The 20,075-nt window shown below is 43.1% G+C and overlaps 1 protein-coding gene across 1 annotated transcript; it reads right to left on the bottom strand.

The window, feature by feature from the left end:
• Nucleotides 1-4,561: 4,561 nt before the first annotated feature.
• LOC146634235 (uncharacterized) lies at nt 4,562-16,058 on the bottom strand. The gene is made up of 7 exons (XM_085375870.1): nt 15,866-16,058; nt 11,724-12,068; nt 11,430-11,528; nt 6,218-6,535; nt 5,314-5,426; nt 5,091-5,268; nt 4,562-4,968 (listed from the first exon to the last, which is right to left on the bottom strand). Exons 1-7 carry the CDS (start codon nt 15,900-15,902, stop codon nt 4,877-4,879), a joined length of 1,182 nt encoding a protein of 393 aa, XP_085231996.1. The 5' UTR covers nt 15,903-16,058; the 3' UTR covers nt 4,562-4,876.
• Between the last annotated feature and the right edge of the window lie 4,017 nt (nt 16,059-20,075).

The following is a 20,075-nucleotide window of genomic DNA, read 5'->3' on the forward strand; positions in this document are numbered from 1 at the left end:
ATAAGAATAAATAAATACATAAATACATTTTCACATTTACATATTAATAAATATTTCACACTTTAATGTTACACCAAACCCAATATTATAAAAACCCAGAAACCCAAGCACAAAAAGATTCACCACACTCTCTTTACCAATGGTCTCTCCCGGAACCTTTAAATGGTGTCTGGACCCCCGGGGAAACATTTGCCCAAACACCTTGAAGAGGACACAGGCAAGAAAGGTGAGTAATCATTAACTTACAAACACTTATTTGCACCACTTTTATCCTTTGATTTCACACAGACATTTGCATTAGTTTTCCTTATTGGTAAACCTTAATCACAATCTCAATCACCATTCTTCTCTCCTGACAGACAACCACCACATTCCTTGACGAGGAGCAGCTGTGCAGGATCTGAAATAAGGCTACCAACTGATTTTAAAATTCCCAATAAATAGTCAATAAATATTTAAACTTCTTGTGTGCAAATCCATGCTTAAAGTGCAATGCTACATAAAGTGTTTGATAAGGTGCTTTTAATAAAGTGAAAGGTGTGCTCTAAAGTGCTATACAGATAATATAAATAAATGCAGTAAGGGAGTCCTCTTCCTTACAAGGCTATACAGTACATAGCATCAAAACTCACATGTTTTATGTAACTAAAGTGTTTAATTACACTACAGACAATAATTAAGTTATAAACTATATTTATATGAAAAACGTGTATACTTACTGCATTTGAATTATTTTAACCACATGTAACCACCTGCATATGTGTTTGAAAAACAGGTTTTGATTTTGCCACCTCATTTGATTTGTTTACCACCCTCATGCCACCCTGAGAAAATTTCTCTAGATCCGCCCCTGCATATACAGTGGCTTGAACTTGAACTTTCCCACATTTTGTCACATTAAAGCCACAAACATGAATCAATTTTATTGGAATTCCACATGAAAGACCAACACAAAGTGGTGCACACGTGAGAAGTGGAATGAAAATCATACATGATTCCAAACATTTTTTACAAATAAATACTGCAAAGTGGGGTGACAATGTTGTTGCGTCTGTCTTGAGTTCCTTCTTTTTCCCTTCCGAACACACACATGTAAAGGAAGCACTCAAAACATGCGGTTATCCTAAATGGGCGTTCATAAAGTCAGCAAAGAGGCACAGAAAAGAAGACCAGACACCAGCGAGGGAGAATAAGAAGGACAGACGCAACAACATTGTCATCCCCTATGTAGCCGGTGTATCAGAAAAACTCAGGAGAGTTTTCTCCAAGCATGACATCCCGGTGTATTTCAGACCCAGCAACACGCTCAGACAGAAACTGGTTCACCCGAAAGATAAAACGCCAAAACACAGACTTAACAACGTGGTGTTTGTTGTACAGTGCAGCGAGGAATGCCCAGACCTCTACATTGGAGAGACCAAACAGCCACTTCACAAGCTCATGGCACAACACAGAAGAGCCACCTCCACAGGACAAGACTCAGCAGTCCATCTGCATCTTAAGGATAAAGGACACTCTTTCGAGGATGCCAATGTTCACATTTTGGACAGAGAGGACAGATGGTTTGAAAGAGGAGTGAAAGAAGCCATCTATGTCCACTGTGAGCGACCATCTTTGAACAGAGGCGGGGGTTTACGACACCAACTCTCTGCCATCTATAATCCAGTTTTGAGATCCTTAACAGACGCCTTAACTCCCAGGAACAGAGTCCGCACAATGTTCAAGGTTCAAGGTTCTTTATTTGTCACATGCATAGTTATACAAGTATAACACACAGTGAAATGTAGCCTGACACGCTCCTCGACATGTGCAAAAATTGGGGGGGGGGGGGTAGAGGAAGAACATTATATATATATATATATATATATATATATATATATATATATTAGTATATACACTGGGTGAATGTGCAGTAGTAGCAGCAAGCAGGTGAATTCTGTACATTAATATGAATAGACATCTGACTATTTTACAGGATAGACAATATCAACATATTTAAAATTAAAGGAATTTGAAATGTACATTGTGCCTTGGTTTAGAGAAGCTCCTCTTGAGTCTCTCTGTCCTTGCCCGGAAGATGTGGAACCTTCTACCAGATTGCAGAAGTTGGAACAGTTTGTTGCCAGGATGGGACGGGTCCTTCAGTATCTGCGCTGCTCTAGTCCAGCATCTCCTGGTGTAGGTGTCCTGAAGCGGGGGGAGAGCAATCCTGCAGCAGCGTTCTGCTGTACGGATCACTCTCTGGAGAGCTTTTTGGTCCTTCACACAGCTGTTCCCGAACCACGATGTCATGTTCTGTGTGAGGATGCTCTCCACAGCGCCTGTATAGAAAATCCTGAGGATCTTTGGAGAGACCCTGAACTTCCTCAATGTCAATGTGGTGAGCCACACGGTAAATCAGGGTTCCTACTGCGATGAGCTGTGGCTTTCCATGCTTTCAGGTGACAGCCCGGGTGGTTAACACAGGGAGTTGTGGGGAATAATCCAGCTCCAACAAGTCTCAGGCGTATCTTATTGGCAGCAGCCCAAGAGTAAAGCCCCTGAAGATCCAGTTCTCTGCTAAGCCGACGAAGTAGCCCAAAAAAGCCCGCTCTCTTCCCCCATTACCTCCGATGAGGCCTGGGAAGCAAAAAAGAGCTGACCAGCAAGAATGGAGGTAAACCGGGAAAACACCCGTGTTTCGTTGACTCTGAAAATTATCATTAGCAGATTTAACGCTATCGCAATAACGCATGGCAATCATAAATCCGGAGGGAGATGATGCTGGACAAAAGTGTAGAAAAGACACTAGCACAACATGAAAAGTAAACAAACAGATGGACAGAGGCAGCAGCACAGCCAAACACAGGCGCCATCTTGCATCTGTGAACCAGTGCACCTTATTTTACTGTTTACTGGCCTCAAACCGATTTTACGTGGAGCTCAAAAATCTGTCAAAAATGTTTTAGTACGACTATCGTAAGCTACGAAGCCGCACCGCTTGATGGATTGTTGGAGTATTATGGCTACCGTAGCCAGGAGCCTCGTGGACTCATAGTATTCTGGGTCCAAAACTCCGTCCGCTTCAGGTCGCAAAGTGAAACGAACACTGCGGCACACTGAGAGTTAAAAACTGTCTGAATTCTTTCATCTTCAATAAAATGATCAGTGTTGCTGCTTTACCAGGTGTAACAGTTCAGTTTAACATCCAGGCATCCATGAAAACAGATGCAAAGTTACATAGCAAAAATGTGAAAAATGCCGGAGCAACATATACCACAACAACATGGGAATAGAGCATCTGCAAGAGAATTCAACATGAATGAATCAATGTTACAGAAGTGGAGGAAGCAAGAGGAATGAGTTGAGTAAAGCTTGACTTATCCGACTGTTTTCTTTCATTAAGGAGCTCCTCATAGAAACCCGGTGCACCTTATGTAGGAAAACAGACCCGTTCATCGACTGTGCGCGTTATAGTCCAGTGCACCTTATGGTCCGAAAAATATGGTAATATTCCAGAAATAATAATAATGGATTGGATTTATATAGCGCTTTTCAAGGCACCCAAAGCACTTTACAATGCCACTATTCATTCACACACACTGGTGGAGGTAGCTACAGTTGTAGCCACAGCTGCCCTGGGGCAGACTGACAGAAGCGAGGCTGTCATATCACGCCATCGGCCAACACCAGTAGGTGAAGTGTCTTGCCCGAAGACACAACGACCAGGACAGAGAGAATCGAACCGGCGACCTTCCGGTTACAGATGCGTTTCCCAACCCCCTGAGCCACGGTCGTCGTTGTTCGTAACACTTCCTACGTTGGAATAACCATCAGCATGAACTATCACATGTCCACCATCACATGCCCGAATATGGAAGTGACGTCATTTTCACGGAAAATGTAGTTTTTTTGTTTTGTTTTTTTTTTGGGGGGGGGGGGTCTTATAAGCCTATACTGGTGTTTTTAAAAGTCATGTTTGCCTTTAAGGTTTTCTATATATGCTCAGAAGTCATATTGCACTGCTTGTAATAGTGTATTTTGATGCACATGCTGTTTTTTGGGTTTTTTTGCAAATTTGCATTATAATATTTATTTAAATTTTTCATGCAGTATAAAAATTGGTGTATCTCAAAAACAGAACTAGGAAGACCCTCAAAATATCAAAATGTCCTGTTCAGTTCAATTCAATTTTATTTATATAGCGCCAAATCACAACAAAAGTCGCCTCAAGGCGCTTCATAGATACAGAGAAAAGTAGCCATGATGGTTACCTTCTGTTAACCGCTTTGACGTTTCAAACGTGGCAAAATTTACTTGTCTGTGTGAGCACCGATTTCCAGATTTAATGAATTGATATCGGTTTATTCCAGTTAAAATCAATTTTAATTGAAAAATCGATTATTAAAACCCACCCCTACTGTGTGTGTGTGTGTGTGTGTGTGTGTGTGTGTGTGTGTGAGTACTGTAACTCCTTTATTTCACACAGACAGCTTCAGCATTTGTTCTGCTTTCTCTGCTTTTATTTGAATGTAACAGAAACACACGGCTAGAATTTACACAAACGTGTTTACAGGCTGACTTTAATGTGTTTCTGCACATGCTTGTCCTCTGGTCATGTGATCATGTGGTTTGTAGGAACGCTCCTCTTCCTCAGAGGATCCACCTGTGCTTCCTCTCCTCTCTCCTCCACCTGTTACAGTGAGGGAACGTCCTCCATGATGGAGGAGCTGCTGGAAAGTGCTGAGAGTTTCCTCCAGAGTGAGACCTCTGTCACAGTTCAGAGGATCTACGGCAGCAGAGACCTTCATGGACACTAAAAGTCTCAAACACACAACAACAACATCACACTGACTCCACTCTGACATCACTGATCAATAATCAAAGAACACACAGATCAAACTGATTGATCAGCCATCAGAGGAGTCGGATCAATGGAGCTGCTTCTGTTCCTGATGTCCCCTGTTTGATCCTGGACCTGAACTCTCCCTGCAGAGGAGACACAAGACAGTCAGAGACACACACACACACACACACACACACACACACACACACACACACACACACACACACACACAGAGAGAGAGAGAGATAGAGAGAGAGAAACAAACCTTTGACCTTGAGCAGCACTGTTTTGAATCTGGAGATCCTCTCACTGTAGACTCTACACCTGTATCTCCCACTGTCTCTCTCTGTGGGCTGTTTCAGGGTCAGACTGAGGTCTCCAGTTTTCAGCAGGTCTTCATTCATCTTCGTTCGGTCTCTGTAATCCTGGTGCTGTTCTTCAGGCTGGTCAGAGCCGTTCTCATACACATGAATGATTTTGCTAAAGACTTCACCAGACTCATAGTATTTCCACTCCACTTCAGCATCTTCAGGCAGGTTTTGTGTGGTGTTGAAGGGCAGCTGGACAGACTCCGCCCCCTCCTCCACCTCCACCTGACACACTGAGAGGACAACAAACACAACATGAGCTGTACAAAGTGTGATTGGTGTTCAGAGCAGCATCATGTGACTCTTGTTCTGCACTAAATGAAGCGATGGAGTGGCGCCTCCTTCAGGCAGAGAAACAGCTCATGGAGAGAAATAATTATTAGAGCAAAAACAAGAGTGGAGCTGCAAATAAGGCCGAGAGGAACGCTGCAGAAAACTGTTCATGTGTGAATTCATCACTTCATAGATTTCTTTGAGCACTAAAATCAGAGCTGCTTCTATTTCTAATATGACAGCTGTACATTAGAGCTGCAACACTTTAAATGTGAGCCATAAAAACATGATGCTCTACAAGTGCATTCAGCTCTGACACTGTCACATCATGAAGGAGACGTGGAAATGTTATTCTTTCTGTCACAACACAGAGCTTGTGACCAAATGTGAGGGTAGGTATGTAGAGTAACCTGTAAATCAACAGCTTCCCTTTCATACTCAGCTCTCTCTTCATCATGATGGACTGGTAGAGCATCCCCATCACTGCAGCCCTAATCTGTGCAGGGTGTGCAGATTTTTTTAATAATCACTTTTTTATTGAGTTTTAGACATTAAAACAAAAATAAGACAATGCACATACACCCCTGACACAAACACAGAAAAAAAAAAAACAACACAAACAGTCTGAGCAAGCAAAATTTCAGTAAGTCACATATTCAAACCCTCTGTACACATAGCTATTGCATTGAGCCTTTTCTCTCAGGATACTCTCTCTCAGATCGCAGGGCTGACCTGTATCTACAGCACTGACCTCTGACACTGAGCAGCACTTCTTTCTTCAGCAGGATGTTTCCCTCCCGGCTGTAGATGGTGCAGGTGTAGGTGTTTGTGACTGTGGGGTATTTCAGGGTCAGACTGAGGTCTCCAATTTTCAGCAAGTTTCTCTTCATTCTGATTAGGTCTCTGTAAAATGGATGCTGTTCTTCAGGCTGGTCAGAACCATTCTCATAGACGAGGACTTTCCTGTAACCATCAGTCCACTCCACTTTAGCGTCTTTGGGCAGACAAACTGCGGTCTTGCAGGGCAGCTGGACAGACTCCACCCCTGAATCCACCTCGACCTTGTAAACTGAAAGGACAACAAAGCACAACATGAAAAAATCAGCTGTAGCTGTGATGGTCACATGACCTCATCTTCCTTGTCACATGCTTCCCTTCCCTTTCTGGATTGACTTGCTTTTGTGTCTTTCTCTCTGTCTCCCATTCCCTCTTTCCTGCTCTATGTGTGTTTCAGTTCTGCTTCATCTTTCAGAGGTGAACAAGCTCACATTTAAATGATAAACAAGCTCTTTTAATTTTTTTTAGCACTTTTCATTAGTGCATCCACTCCTTTAGCCACTTACATCTCCGAGTGCCCTAAACCGCATATTGGATAAGCAGATATTGGACCAGCTCAGGAGAATATTTCAAGGCAGAAAAGAACAATGCAGCAATGAATGCAGCAGCCACGGATCCTGTGAAGAGGGCGCTCTCCAGCCACGGAGCGCCAAGGAACAGCCAGACAGAGGGAGATGCAGACTCTAAATATATGAGAGGGATTAAGGGCAGGGAGGAAACGCCTGGGGAAGACGGCTGAACATAAGCAACTGACAAGACAGGGGAAGCACAGCTAAACATAGTACACACAGAACAAGTGTCTCTAAAAGCTGCAAAACACACAGAGACACAGGCCGACTATGTACAGGCAAAGGCAGGAGCGACAGAGACACTACTGGGGAACAAGGGAAGAGAAGGCAAGGGAGCAACACAGAGACGTGACTGGGGGAAGGGGAAACAAAGACAAGACGGACCTAACAGGGCAGGACACACAGATGCAGGACCAAGACAAACAGAGACGAGACCAGGCATGAACAGGATCAAACACCAGACAACCTAAACTAGAAATACAGATAACTACATAGGAACAAGTCGCACAGCACAGAGAAAACAAAAATGAATAAACAAGACTTAAAATATTATAAAAACAAAACTTGACTGAACGACTCAGGCACCCTAACACACTCAATGTCATCTAGTGCTTACTCATTAATCCTAAATTATTTTTCCTTGTGAACCTGATCAGAGGAAGGGCGCTCATGTGGCCAAGGAGATGTTGGCTGGTAACATGAATATAACTTTTCTGGATTTTCTGGAAAAATTAAATCAGGTTTTTGATAAATACTCTAGCACTGACTTGCTCACAAAACTGCTGACACTCTGACAGAGGAGGAGTAGTGTGGCTGATTTCGCTGTTGAGTTTGTGGATTCTGGCAGAGGAGACTCGCTGGGATAAAAGGGCCCTTTGCGGGACCTAGTTTGCATTATTTGAGTGAATACATTCAAGATAAACTTGCAACGAAGGAATTCCTTGCTTAACTTCATGCACCAGTCTACTTATGTATTAAAGGTGGATGACCACATTCAGGCATTTTGTCCCCAAAGGAACTGTAACTACTGGCAGGTAACTTCTGGTTACAAGGGAGTTTTTGCATCAAACTGCTGCTAAAGTAATTATTCATAGGGGTTGTTTGATTGTTGGGGTTTCTCTGCATTACTGTAGGGTCTTTGCCTTACAATATAAAGCACTTTGAGGTTACTGTTGTTGTAGTTTGGTGCCATCCATCCATTTTCTTCTGCTTATTCAGGGCCAGGTTGTGGTGTCAGCAGGCAAAGCAGAGAAGCCTATGCCTCCCTCTCCTCAGTGTAACAATAACAAATGTGTGGTGTCTCTTTAAGACAGCCTAAGTTAATGTTTAGTGATGTCACTAAATATTACTGCCCAGCCAAAAGATATAATTTCTCTGACATGCCATGGGTCTCCCCCAGGAACTCAACTGGCTCCATTTTTATGTGGAGTAGTAGTGGCTCTACTCCTCACCCTCTCTCTAAGGTAGAGACCAGCCACCATTCAGAGAAAGCTAATTTCTCCACTTTCTCTGAATAGTGCCGTGGGCACTCCACCCTTTTCCAGCTGAGAACCATTGTTTTGTTGGACTAATGGACGGATTCTCCTTTTCAGCACCCTGGCATAGACTTTCCGAGGAAGGCTGAAGAGTGTGACCACACCCTCCAGGCTTTTTCCATGGCCTCTCCGAACTCTTCCCAAACCCAAGTTTTTGCTTCAGCCCCTGCCTGATCACTGTTCTGCTTGGCCTGTCAATACCTACAGTGGGGCAAAAAAGTATTTAGTCAGCCACCGATTGTGCAAGTTCCCCCACCTAAAATGATGGCAGAGGTCAGTAATTTGCACCAGAGGTACACTTCAACTGTGAGAGACAGAATGTGAAAAAAAAAATCCATGAATTCACATGGTAGGATTTGTAAAGAATTTATTCGTAAATCAGGGTGGAAAATAAGTATTTGGTCAATAACAAAAATACAACTCAATACTTTGTAACATAACCTTTGTTGGCAATAACAGAGGTCAAACGTTTACTATAGGTCTTTACCAGGTTTGCACACACAGTAGCTGGTATTTTGGCCCATTCCTCCATGCAGATCTTCTCGAGAGCAATGATGTTTTGGGGCTGTCGCCGAGCAACACGGACTTTCAACTCCCGCCACAGATTTTCTATGGGGTTGAGGTCTGGAGACTGGCTAGGCCACTCCAGGACTTTCAAATGCTTCTTACGGAGCCACTCCTTTGTTGCCCGGGCGGTGTGTTTTGGATCATTGTCATGTTGGAAGACCCAGCCTCGTTTCATCTTCAAAGTTCTCACTGATGGAAGGAGGTTTTGGCTCAAAATCTCACGATACATGGCCCCATTCATTCTGTCCTTAACACGGATCAGTCGTCCTGTCCCCTTGGCAGAAAAACAGCCCCATAGCATGATGTTTCCACCCCCATGCTTCACAGTAGGTATGGTGTTCTTGGGATGCAACTCTGTATTCTTCTTCCTCCAAACACGACGAGTTGAGTTTATACCAAAAAGTTCTACTTTGGTTTCATCTGACCACATGACATTCTCCCAATCCTCTGCTGTATCATCCATGTGCTCTCTGGCAAACTTCAGACGGGCCTGGACATGCACTGGCTTCAGCAGCGGAACACATCTGGCACTGCGGGATTTGATTCCCTGCCGTTGTAGTGTGTTACTGATGGTGACCTTTGTTACTTTGGTCCCAGCTCTCTGCAGGTCATTCACCAGGTCCCCCCGTGTGGTTCTGGGATCTTTGCTCACCGTTCTCAAGATCATTTTGACCCCACGGGATGAGATCTTGCGTGGAGCCCCAGATCGTGGGAGATTATCAGTGGTCTTGTATGTCTTCCATTTTCTGATGATTGCTCCCACAGTTGATTTTTTCACATCAAGCTGCTTGCCTATTGTAGATTCACTCTTCCCAGTCTGGTGCAGGTCTACAATACTTTTCCTGGTGTCCTTCGAAAGCTCTTTGGTCTTGGCCATGGCGGAGTTTGGAGTCTGACTGTTTGAGGCTGTGGACAGGTGTCTTTTATACAGATGATGAGTTCAAACAGGTGCCATTCATACAGGTAACGAGTGGGGGACAGAAAAGCGTCTTACAGAAGACGTTACAGGTCTGTGAGAGCCAGAGATTTTCCTTGTTTGAGGTGACCAAATACTTATTTTCTACCCTAATTTACGAATAAATTCTTTACAAATCCTACCATGTGAATTCATGGATTTCTTTTTCACATTCTGTCTCTCACAGTTGAAGTGTACCTCTGGTGCAAATTACTGACCTCTGTCATTACTTTAAGTGGGGGAACTTGCACAATCGGTGGCTGACTAAATACTTTTTTGCCCCACTGTATAGACTGATCCCAGTCCAACAGGCTGACCAAGCCTGATAGCACTCCTTCAGCCTGATGGTTCCCTTCACTTCTGGTGTCCACCATCTGGTTTTGGGGTTGCCACCACCACCAGCTACCTTGTGGCTGCAGGTTAGTGCAACAGCTTCAGCAATGCAGGTGCTGAACATCCAGACCATTTGGACTTAATGTCCCCAGTCTCCCTTGGAGTGCTCTTGAAGGTGAGAGTTGAAGATCTTGTTGACTGTGGCCTCTGCCAGGCATTCCCTGTGGACATTCACTATATGTTTAGGTGAACCAAGTCTGACTCAGGTAATACATTAAACCACGGTTCTTTGTTTACAGATGGATTTATTCTTCCGTCACACTTCTCCATCAATTCACTATAAAATCCACCGTCAAACTGTCATTACATAAATGCGCAGAATGATCAAACATAAATACAACAAACAAAAATTTAAAATAAAGTTAACAAATGTGCAATAAACAGAACACAGTTAAATGTGCCACGCTGGCTGCACATGACTGTGAGAGGAGTCTGCTTTAGAAACAAAAACTTAACGAAAAACAATTCCCAACTTCTTCTTTATCTTCTTTGCAGCTCCCTTTCACTATGAAACAACTTATTTAATCTTCCTTATGACTTATTTATCTTACGGCTTCTCTTAGCTTCTTTGCACATTTTCTTAACCTCCTTTTTTGTCACTTAAAGGCGAAAGAAAGAAATAACATACATAACACAATAAATTAACAAATTGACATAATTTACATACAGTTAAAGACTCTAAGAAGGCCGGGTACTCTGATCTGTCGTTTGGCACATAAGTGCAGACGACAGTCAGGTCCCAATCCCTGACCCAAAGGCGCAGAGAAAAAGAAAACTCTCTCATCCACTGGGAAAAACTTCAACATACAGGCAGCAAACTGAGGGAATGCTAAGTTACCCACCTCAGCCTGCCACCTCTCACCAAGGGCAACTCCAGACTGAGACAAAGTTTAGCCCCTCTCCAGGAGACTTGTTCAAGAGCTCAAGCTTTTAATTGACTATTGCATAAAACAACATCCAACACTTTGATGCGCCCATTTTTTTCAGTTAAGCCTTGGACTCATTGCACTTCTGGGACCATAAGTGTGTGGTGATCACAGCCTCCGATCACTCACTCTTTTGGTTTGGCCAAAAGGGTTATGGGTAGGTGTTGTAGGAAAGACTAACCTGACTTAAAATGGTGCCGGAAATGAAATAAAAGACCTCCAGAAACCACAAGAAGAACCAGGAGAACCAGGAGAGCTTTGGCCCAGGATGGAAACCGTTCTGTGTAGAAACATAAAGACAAGTAAGACTTTTGACCTTTGACGGAATGTAATTAGTGAATTTACTGAACAGGCCTATACTTGTGTGAAAGAGCCTAGAGTAACATGGTTATTTCTTATTAAAGTAAAGTTTTAAAGTAATAACGTTTTATCTGAGTGATGTCAGATTTGTCTACAGCATGTGTTTGTTGTTGACCTTTGACCTGCAGCTGCACATCTCCTAGTCTCTCGTAGCCAAATATAGGGTCTCTGATGGAGCAGGTGTAGGTGGCGCTGTCAGACAGTTGGAAGTTGGTCAGGGTCAAGCTGAGGTCTCCAGTTTCCAGAGCGTCAGTCTTCATGGATGTTCGGCCGCTGTAACGCTGGTTTTGATCTTTCAGTTCGTCTCCTTGAAGCTGACGCTGGTGGACAGTTGAAGGACTGACGTCAGAGCGACTCCACACCACTGTGGGGTCACTCAAATCGAAAGTGTCAAATTCACAGGGCAGGTGGAATGAGTCCCCCTCATACATCTCCAAAGCAGCTGAGGCATGCTGGGAAACTGAGGACAGACAGAGACTCCATGTGTGACTTTGAGGTAAAGATCAAGTTTAGACCTCAAAAGTTGATTCTGTTCATCTGGACGTAGCGTTTTCAGTGAGAGAAACCTTTCGTCACTCATCCAAGTTACTTCTTCAGTCTCAGCTGACTGCAGGTTTCCCAATCTTATAAACAGTACATTTGCATTATGCCGGCTTGTACACATACAAGAGAAACACGAGAGTTCTTCTGTACTGATGTTTACTGTGCTTCTCTTAACGTACACAGGTACACTGTAGAACTGGTGAATACAAATGTACAAGGAAATTGTATTTCAGCATTAAAACATATTGCGATATAAAATTCACAAAATATAAACAAACATACCACTTTGGCCTGCAAGTGGACAAACCGGTGTATTTGGAACTTAGGACTTGTTTTTTCTTCTTTGACATTCACACGGCTAGACCGTCACCATGAGCAGCTTCTCTGGCCTTTTTTCTAAAAACAGGAAGTGACCTCTGCCCTTACCTTAAACTTACAAAATTAACCGATTATTTTCCATGTATCAAATTAACAGTACACCAATCCGGTATGCAATAGGAAAATGTTAACATGCTCAACACAAAAATAAAACATACAAAATAAAATGCGTTAATTACATTATCATTACAAGAGCTCTGCCTAGTGGTCAAATACTAACATTTCAACAGCTGTTACACTCCCACCATCAAGCTATCGTTGCGATAGCTTGATGGTGGGAGTGTAACATGTGTGTTCCTAAAGGAATTTAGGAACACACATTGTTGGGTTAAATTCCTAAAGGAATTTAACCCAACAATGAAATTTATAAAAGGTTAACCAATAAACATAATGTTTAGTCTTTACTCTGCTTCAAGTAAAAGTGTAGTCTTATGTATGGGTCTCTCTAAAATCGTCTTAGTTGTGTGCTTCCCCTTATTGTCTCTAGTAGAGTCAGTGATGAGAAGCTTAACTTTTCTGACTCTGCCGTCAGCTCCTGGAGTTCCTGAACTTCCACAACTTTAGCGAGTTTCCATTGGTTTCTTGGAAGACAGTCTTCTTGTAATAACACAATGTCATTTACTTTTGCATTTCTTCTGGTTTTATTCCATTTGCTTCTGTGTTGCAGGTTTAACAGATATTCCTTTCTCCACCTAGTCCAAAATACATTTGCCAAATACTGTACTGGTTTCCATCTTTTCTGGAGGTAGAGATCTTCTTTAGCAAATTCTCCAGGTGGTGATGAGATCACTGCTGATTTCATCATCAAAATATGGTTGGGTGTCAACGGCTCCCGTTCTACAGGGTCGTTGATAGACTCTACAGTTAGTGGTTGACTATTAACTATTGCCATGGCTTCATACATGAACGTTCTCAATGATGAAGTGTCTAATCTTGAAGCTGACTGGTCAAGAATGGATTTCAGAATATTTCTTATTGTCCGAATCTGCCTCTCCCAGACTCCTCCCATGTGGCTAGAAGCAGGTGGGTTGAAAACGAAAGTTATTCCCAGCTCTCTGACCTTCTCTTGAGTTGCTTGCGTTAGAAGCTTTCGTTTCTTGCACTGATAAAATTGATGCATTGATCACAATGCAGCTGACCTACATTGCCACGTACTGTTATGAAACAACGGAGTGCATTGAGAAAACAGTCTGTACTGAGATCATCTAGGACTTCTATATGTATAGCTCTCAAGCACATACATGTAAACAAGAGTCCATATCTCTTTAAGTCTTTCCTCCCTTCTTTTACACAGAATGGTCCGAAGCAGTCCATACCGCTGTATGTAAATGGAGGGGTAGCTTCCAGTCTTTCTGGTAGCAGGTCACCCATCCTTTGTTCTTGATTGCCTTTCCTGTACTTTCTACATTTGACACATTTGTATATAAATGACGATACTTCAGTACTGCAGCCAATTACCCATATGCCATTGGACCTTAGCTCATCTACTGTCATCCCTCGGCCTTGCTGATGCGTCTTCTCATGAAAATGTTTAATGAGCAGGTGCGAGACATGATGTTTCTTTGCCAGAATGGCTGGATGTTTGATGTTGGGATGGATTGATGCTTTTGTAAGTCTTCCTCCCACCACTTCTTTCCTTTCTTCCAATGTAGTACTTTCATTGGACATTAATTTTGGGTTCTTTACATACTTTACACGTCATCTTAATCTTGCTATTGCTTTCACAATTCTCATCCAATCTGAGAATTTTTCCAGACGTTCCAAAATGGATTTTTCTTCTTTTGCCTTAGCTGCGAATACTGTTGTGACTTTGAGTTTTGGATCTTCGATGTTGATCTCTAGAAAGGCGCTTGAGAAAAGACGATCGCTACTACAAGGATTACGTGCAAGAGCTCATAAAGAGAGGTGATGCAGAGAAAGTGCCAGAGGCTCAGCTAAATAATCAACCAGCGTGGTACATTCCTCACCATGGCGTCTACCATCCTCAGAAGCCAGACAGATCCGTTGTCTTTGATTGCTCTGCAAAGTACCAGAATACATTGCTCAACAAGCATCTCCTGTCAGGACAGAGCGCTAACTTGAGCGGGGATGAATGGTTTCAAGTTCACATTTGGAAAGCTTGGTTGCAGGAAGGAACTATCTTGTCTTACTTGGGAATGAACAGAAGGTTTTTCTTCTTTCTCACTTTTCACATTTTCAGCCAGAGCGTTCTCACTCCCGAGGCGTAACATGTCGACGTTTTGTCACGTCCCGCGGCGTTCCTGAGGAACGCGAAAGGAGACCTTCGGCGTTCTTATGGTACGCGGCGGGTTATTGCTGGAATCCAGTGCAATGACGCTCCCGCGGTAGTAGACATTCCAGCCCTGTATTTCAGCCCTAAACCTAACCTTATCCCTAGCCCTGACCATAACCTTATTCCTGACCTTAACCAGGACTTTAATGATGTTAAATAGCGTGTTTGTAAGCGATTTGAAGAAAAAGAGCGAACATGTGTAGGTTCAGTCCAGACGGTTCTCATATTTCCTCTTTTTCCGAGGTCGTCATTTAGGAACGTGGTGGGTAGCCGAAAACGTAATATGGTGACGATTTGTCACCTAGCGTAAAATGTTACGCTTTGGGAGTGAGAACGGGTTGTTTCAGCATACACCTTCAATCTTGCTTGTGCTGCATTATGCTTTTGCAATTCTTTCAATAGTTCCACTTCCTTTCTCTTTTCTTCTAACCTTGTCTTTATTGAGGTGCTCTCTGTTAGAAATTGAGCTATTTTCCTTGCATCTTCAACTTCAAGATCTCTTATTTCGTCCTCACACTGATGCTGTTTTTATTATCTTAATGACTTCTTCCGTAGCTGCTACTTCAGCTGCAGCTTCTTGTCTTTGTTGTAATGTGACCAGAGATGATTGCTTTGACACCCCAGAGATAGACCTTGACGTATATGTGATCCTTGAAGAAGCGCTGGATGAACACGGTCAAACACGGACTCTGAATCAGGCCAGGGTATACTATTTGGATCACCATCTTCTTCTAAAAGGCACCGAGCCTTTGCTCTGGCAGTTTCACTGATAGCCATGCACACATCACATCTTCTGTGCATTTCAATATCAGGACTATGTATTTTTCTGATCTCATCATGAATGTTACAGATGTCAGTCATACTAGCATCTATAACACTCACAGCTTCAGATATTAACTCATAAGTTTATGTGGTATTTCCACTTCTTGTAAAATTTGACATTTGTTTGATGGAAATCTCCTCCTGCTGCACTTCAACACATTAAAGAGAGAGAGATGAAAGAAAAGCTGATGATGAGAGCAGAGAGAGGAAGGTGTACTTACCGTGCAGGAGGATCACAAACACCACAAACATCTTCATGTTCCTGTCAAACTCAGAGACTCTTTAAAAGCCCTTCAGGACATCAGCTCACAGCAGCTTCACTTTCCTCTGCTGATCATCTACTGACACTCTCACACTGCTTCACTGTCACAGCTCAGAGTTCAGCTTCACACTTTGTTAAAGCACATCTGTGGAATGAAGTCCGGCCACAGATCACTTCTGAGGAAAGAGGAGGACGTTCAGCCTCCTCGTAGTGTAACTGCTCCAGGTTCACAGCGACACCCAGAAAGCTCAAAGTCCTGTCACATGACCATCATTTACAACCAGCTCGGAGCAACTGTATGAGTCAAACACAATAAAACGGAAACATGAAGCTTTGGTGCTTCAGTGAGTTTATGTTAGCATGGATGCTACACACTGCACACACACACCAACATGAAGTTTGTGGTGGCAATGTGTTGATTTCAGCCTGAGCCAGAACCTTTTTATGACACGTCACAGACTCCTGTGAGTTTTTGTGGAAACACTGAACACACCTTTGACCTCCACCAACACAAACAGCTGCACTAAGAAACAAACAGCGCCTGATATATATGGATGTGATTAATCTGAGAGACCATTATTGTTTCAAAGACCAACAAAACTCAGTGAAACTGTGCGTTTGCACAAAGGCTGAAATGTACATGTGTGTTATTATTTCAGATTCTTGCACTGAGCTCTAAATCTGTCATTAAAGTGTTCACATGTAAACCAGGCTGTTTGTATCACTGCACACTTTACTCAGAAACACATGCAGACACGTTCTTCTGCAAATGAAAGAAGGAAACAGAAGTGGTGCTTTATGTTTATCTCAGCTCTACAATCAGGAACGACAAAGAAATAAAGGACAAATGATCCCATCAGGAAGAAGAAATGATTAACTACACATGAAATCAAACACTGTGAACTCTGAACTCTGGACTTCAGATCAGAAATAGATGAAGGTTTTATGACAGTCAGAGAAATCAAACTAAAGTAAAACAAGAAAACAACTTAAATAGCACCAACCAAACAAGACGAGAACTAAACACGATCCAGACGCACACTGAGGAGGCAGTACCAACACACAACTGTCTCATTCTAGCTTAAAATTTCTGTTTCATGACCCGTCACAGTACCACGCTGGCATTCACGGTGTTCCTGAGAGCACACCATTCTTTCACAAACATTTGTAGAGGCAGTCTGCATGCATATTTTACACACCTGTGATCATGAAAGTGATGGAACACCTGACCTGATTCAATGATCCGGATGGGTGATTGAAGCTTTTGTATATGACTTTGCGGTCTATGTTCACTGAGTATTAGTGGTATCTAGTGGACATTTGAAGACACTACGAACTGATCTCAGACTATTTTGAAATAAATCAAGTATATTTAAATACAGCACAATCACAGAAACTGTGTAAGTGGACAGTAATAACAAAATTAAGGAAAACACAAAAGTGGAAGTGACACAACTGTGAAGTTTTATATATATATATATGTATATGTATATATATGTATATATATATACATATACAGGTACCCTGCTGGGGTAATAGGCTGGCCAAAGGAGGAGATAGAAGCCACTGACATAAAGACAAGAAAGCTCCTTACCATGCATGGAGGATTTCACCCCAAGTCCAGCACCCTGAGGCTGTACGCTAAGCGGAAGGAAGGGGGCCGGGGACTGGTGAGTGTCAGCACCACAGTCCAGGATGAGACAAGGAACATCCAAGAATACATTGGGAAGATGGCCCCAACTGACCGAGTGCTCAGTGAATACCTCAGGCAGCAGAAACCCAAGAAAGAGGAGGGAGACGAGGAACCATCATGGAAGGACAGGCCCCTGCACGGTATGTACCACCGGCAGATAGAGGAGGTGGCTGATATCCAGAAATCCTACCAGTGGCTGGACAAAGCTGGACTGAAAGACAGCACAGAGGCACTAATCATGGCAGCACAAGAACAAGCTCTGAGTACAAGATCCATAGAGGCTGGGGTCTATCACACCAGGCAAGACCCCAGGTGCAGGCTGTGTAAAGATGCCCCAGAGACAATCCAGCACATAACAGCAGGGTGCAAGATGCTAGCAGGCAAGGCATACATGGAACGCCATAACCAAGTGGCCGGCATAGTGTACAGGAACATCTGTGCCGAGTATAACCTGGAAGTCCCGAGGTCAAAATGGGAGATGCCCCCAAGGGTGGTGGAGAATGACCGAGCTAAGATCCTGTGGGACTTCCAGATACAGACGGACAAAATGGTGGTGGCTAACCAACCGGACATAGTGGTGGTAGACAAACAGAAGAAGACGGCCGTAGTGATCGATGTAGCGGTTCCGAATGACAGCAATATCAGGAAGAAGGAACACGAGAAGCTGGAGAAATACCAAGGGCTCAGAGAAGAGCTCGAGAGGATGTGGAGGGTGAAGGTAACGGTGGTCCCCGTGGTAATCGGAGCACTAGGTGCGGTGACTCCCAAGCTAGGCGAGTGGCTCCAGCAGATCCCGGGAATAACATCGGAGATCTCTGTCCAGAAGAGCGCAGTCCTGGGAACAGCTAAGATACTGCGCAGGACCCTCAAGCTCCCAGGCCTCTGGTAGAGGACCCGAGCTTGAAGGATAAACCGCCCGCAGGGGCGTGCTGGGTGTTTTTTTTTTTTATATATATACATATACATATACTAGGGGTGCAACAATACATGTATCGATATTGAACCGTTCGATACAGTGCTTTCGGTTCAGTACGCATATGTCGAACAATACAACATTTTTAATTTATTTTATCAACTTTTCTTCTGACGATGCTGTCTGTGTTGAGCACTCAGTGGATCTGCGCTCGACTATCCGCCTAGCGCAGCGCAAGCTAGCAAGACAGAAGCTAAGCTCGTTGCAACATGGCAACTGCCTCAATGCTACCCGAAATTGAACCTCCCCCACCCTCATTCAGATCTGGCATTTGGAACTATCTTGGTTTTCATGTGAAGCATGACCCTGATGGTAAGTGCGTCATGGACAAAAGTAAAACAGTATGTCGGATGTGCCACGCAATGCTCAATTTGTGGGAACTAGTAGGTTAGCCCAGTTAGCTCGTTAACCTGTTGACGCCGTCCAGCCCCACACACGGGGCGATCCGCGGTAACTCGTTAATGGAGATTTGCCGCGTTATGGCGTTAATGTCATTTTAACGAGATTAACGCTGACAGCACTAGTGGGAACACAACGAATATAACTGCACATTTACTCCGACGTCATCCTAGTGCAAAGACAAGTGGAAGCAGACAAAAACAACAAGCATGCTACAAACTTTACCCGAGTCATTTAGACAGCCGTTAGCACATGATTCTCCTTATGGGGACCTGATATGTTTAATATGCTGCTGAGAATATAGCCCAGAAGAAGCGTATAGTCTAGCTTTTATTTTGGAAAGAGCCATTTCTCTGTAATAAACTCTCTTTTCCAAAGATGAGTGATTTCCCGATCAGATAGATTCATTAATTTTTTTATTACTTTGTTGTTTCAGCAACATTAAATTTAAAAACTGTGCTTTTGAGTTAAAATATATATTTATCATTTTAATAAATGACAAATTAAAAAGCATGAACATTTTTTTGTATCTATAAAATATCGAACCGTGACACCAAAGTATCGAACCGAACCGAACCGTGAATTTTGCGTATCGTTGCACCCCTAATATTTACATATTTATACATGCTGCTTACTTAAATGTAACCAGGGCAGAGGAGATGAAGAGTGCAGCAGATCAGTGAGACAATAAAAAGAGCAGAAAGGTGAAGAAGAGTTCCTGTGACTTCAACCTCTCAGCAGCACCGTTTGACATGGGGAGTCACATGATTTCCGTGGTTTTTTCAGGGTTATTATTGTAAGTAGGGTCTTTAACTTTCATTAAATGAGGGAACTGTTTTTTGTGGTTTGGCACTATATAAATAAAACTGATTCTCATCAGCATTGTGAGCTGCTCTGCTGTAAAATGACATAAAACGTGCCTGAATGGAAGCATTTTACTGGATGGACTCGGAGTTTTGTGCTTTAAAAGCTTGAAAGCAGCAACAAGGAGCTGATGGCTTTGGTAGCAGCTGGAAGAAAAACAACATTAGAAAATATGATGGTGTGGTCTCAGCACTGCATACCAGAAAGTAATAATTCCAGCATATGTAACTGTTGTAGTTC

The sequence above is a fragment of the Diplotaxodon limnothrissa genome, linkage group LG3 (genome assembly GCF_057381915.1).
Source record: "Diplotaxodon limnothrissa isolate DT_005_m linkage group LG3, D_limnothrissa_male_GT1.1, whole genome shotgun sequence".
Lineage (NCBI taxonomy): Eukaryota > Metazoa > Chordata > Actinopteri > Cichliformes > Cichlidae > Diplotaxodon > Diplotaxodon limnothrissa.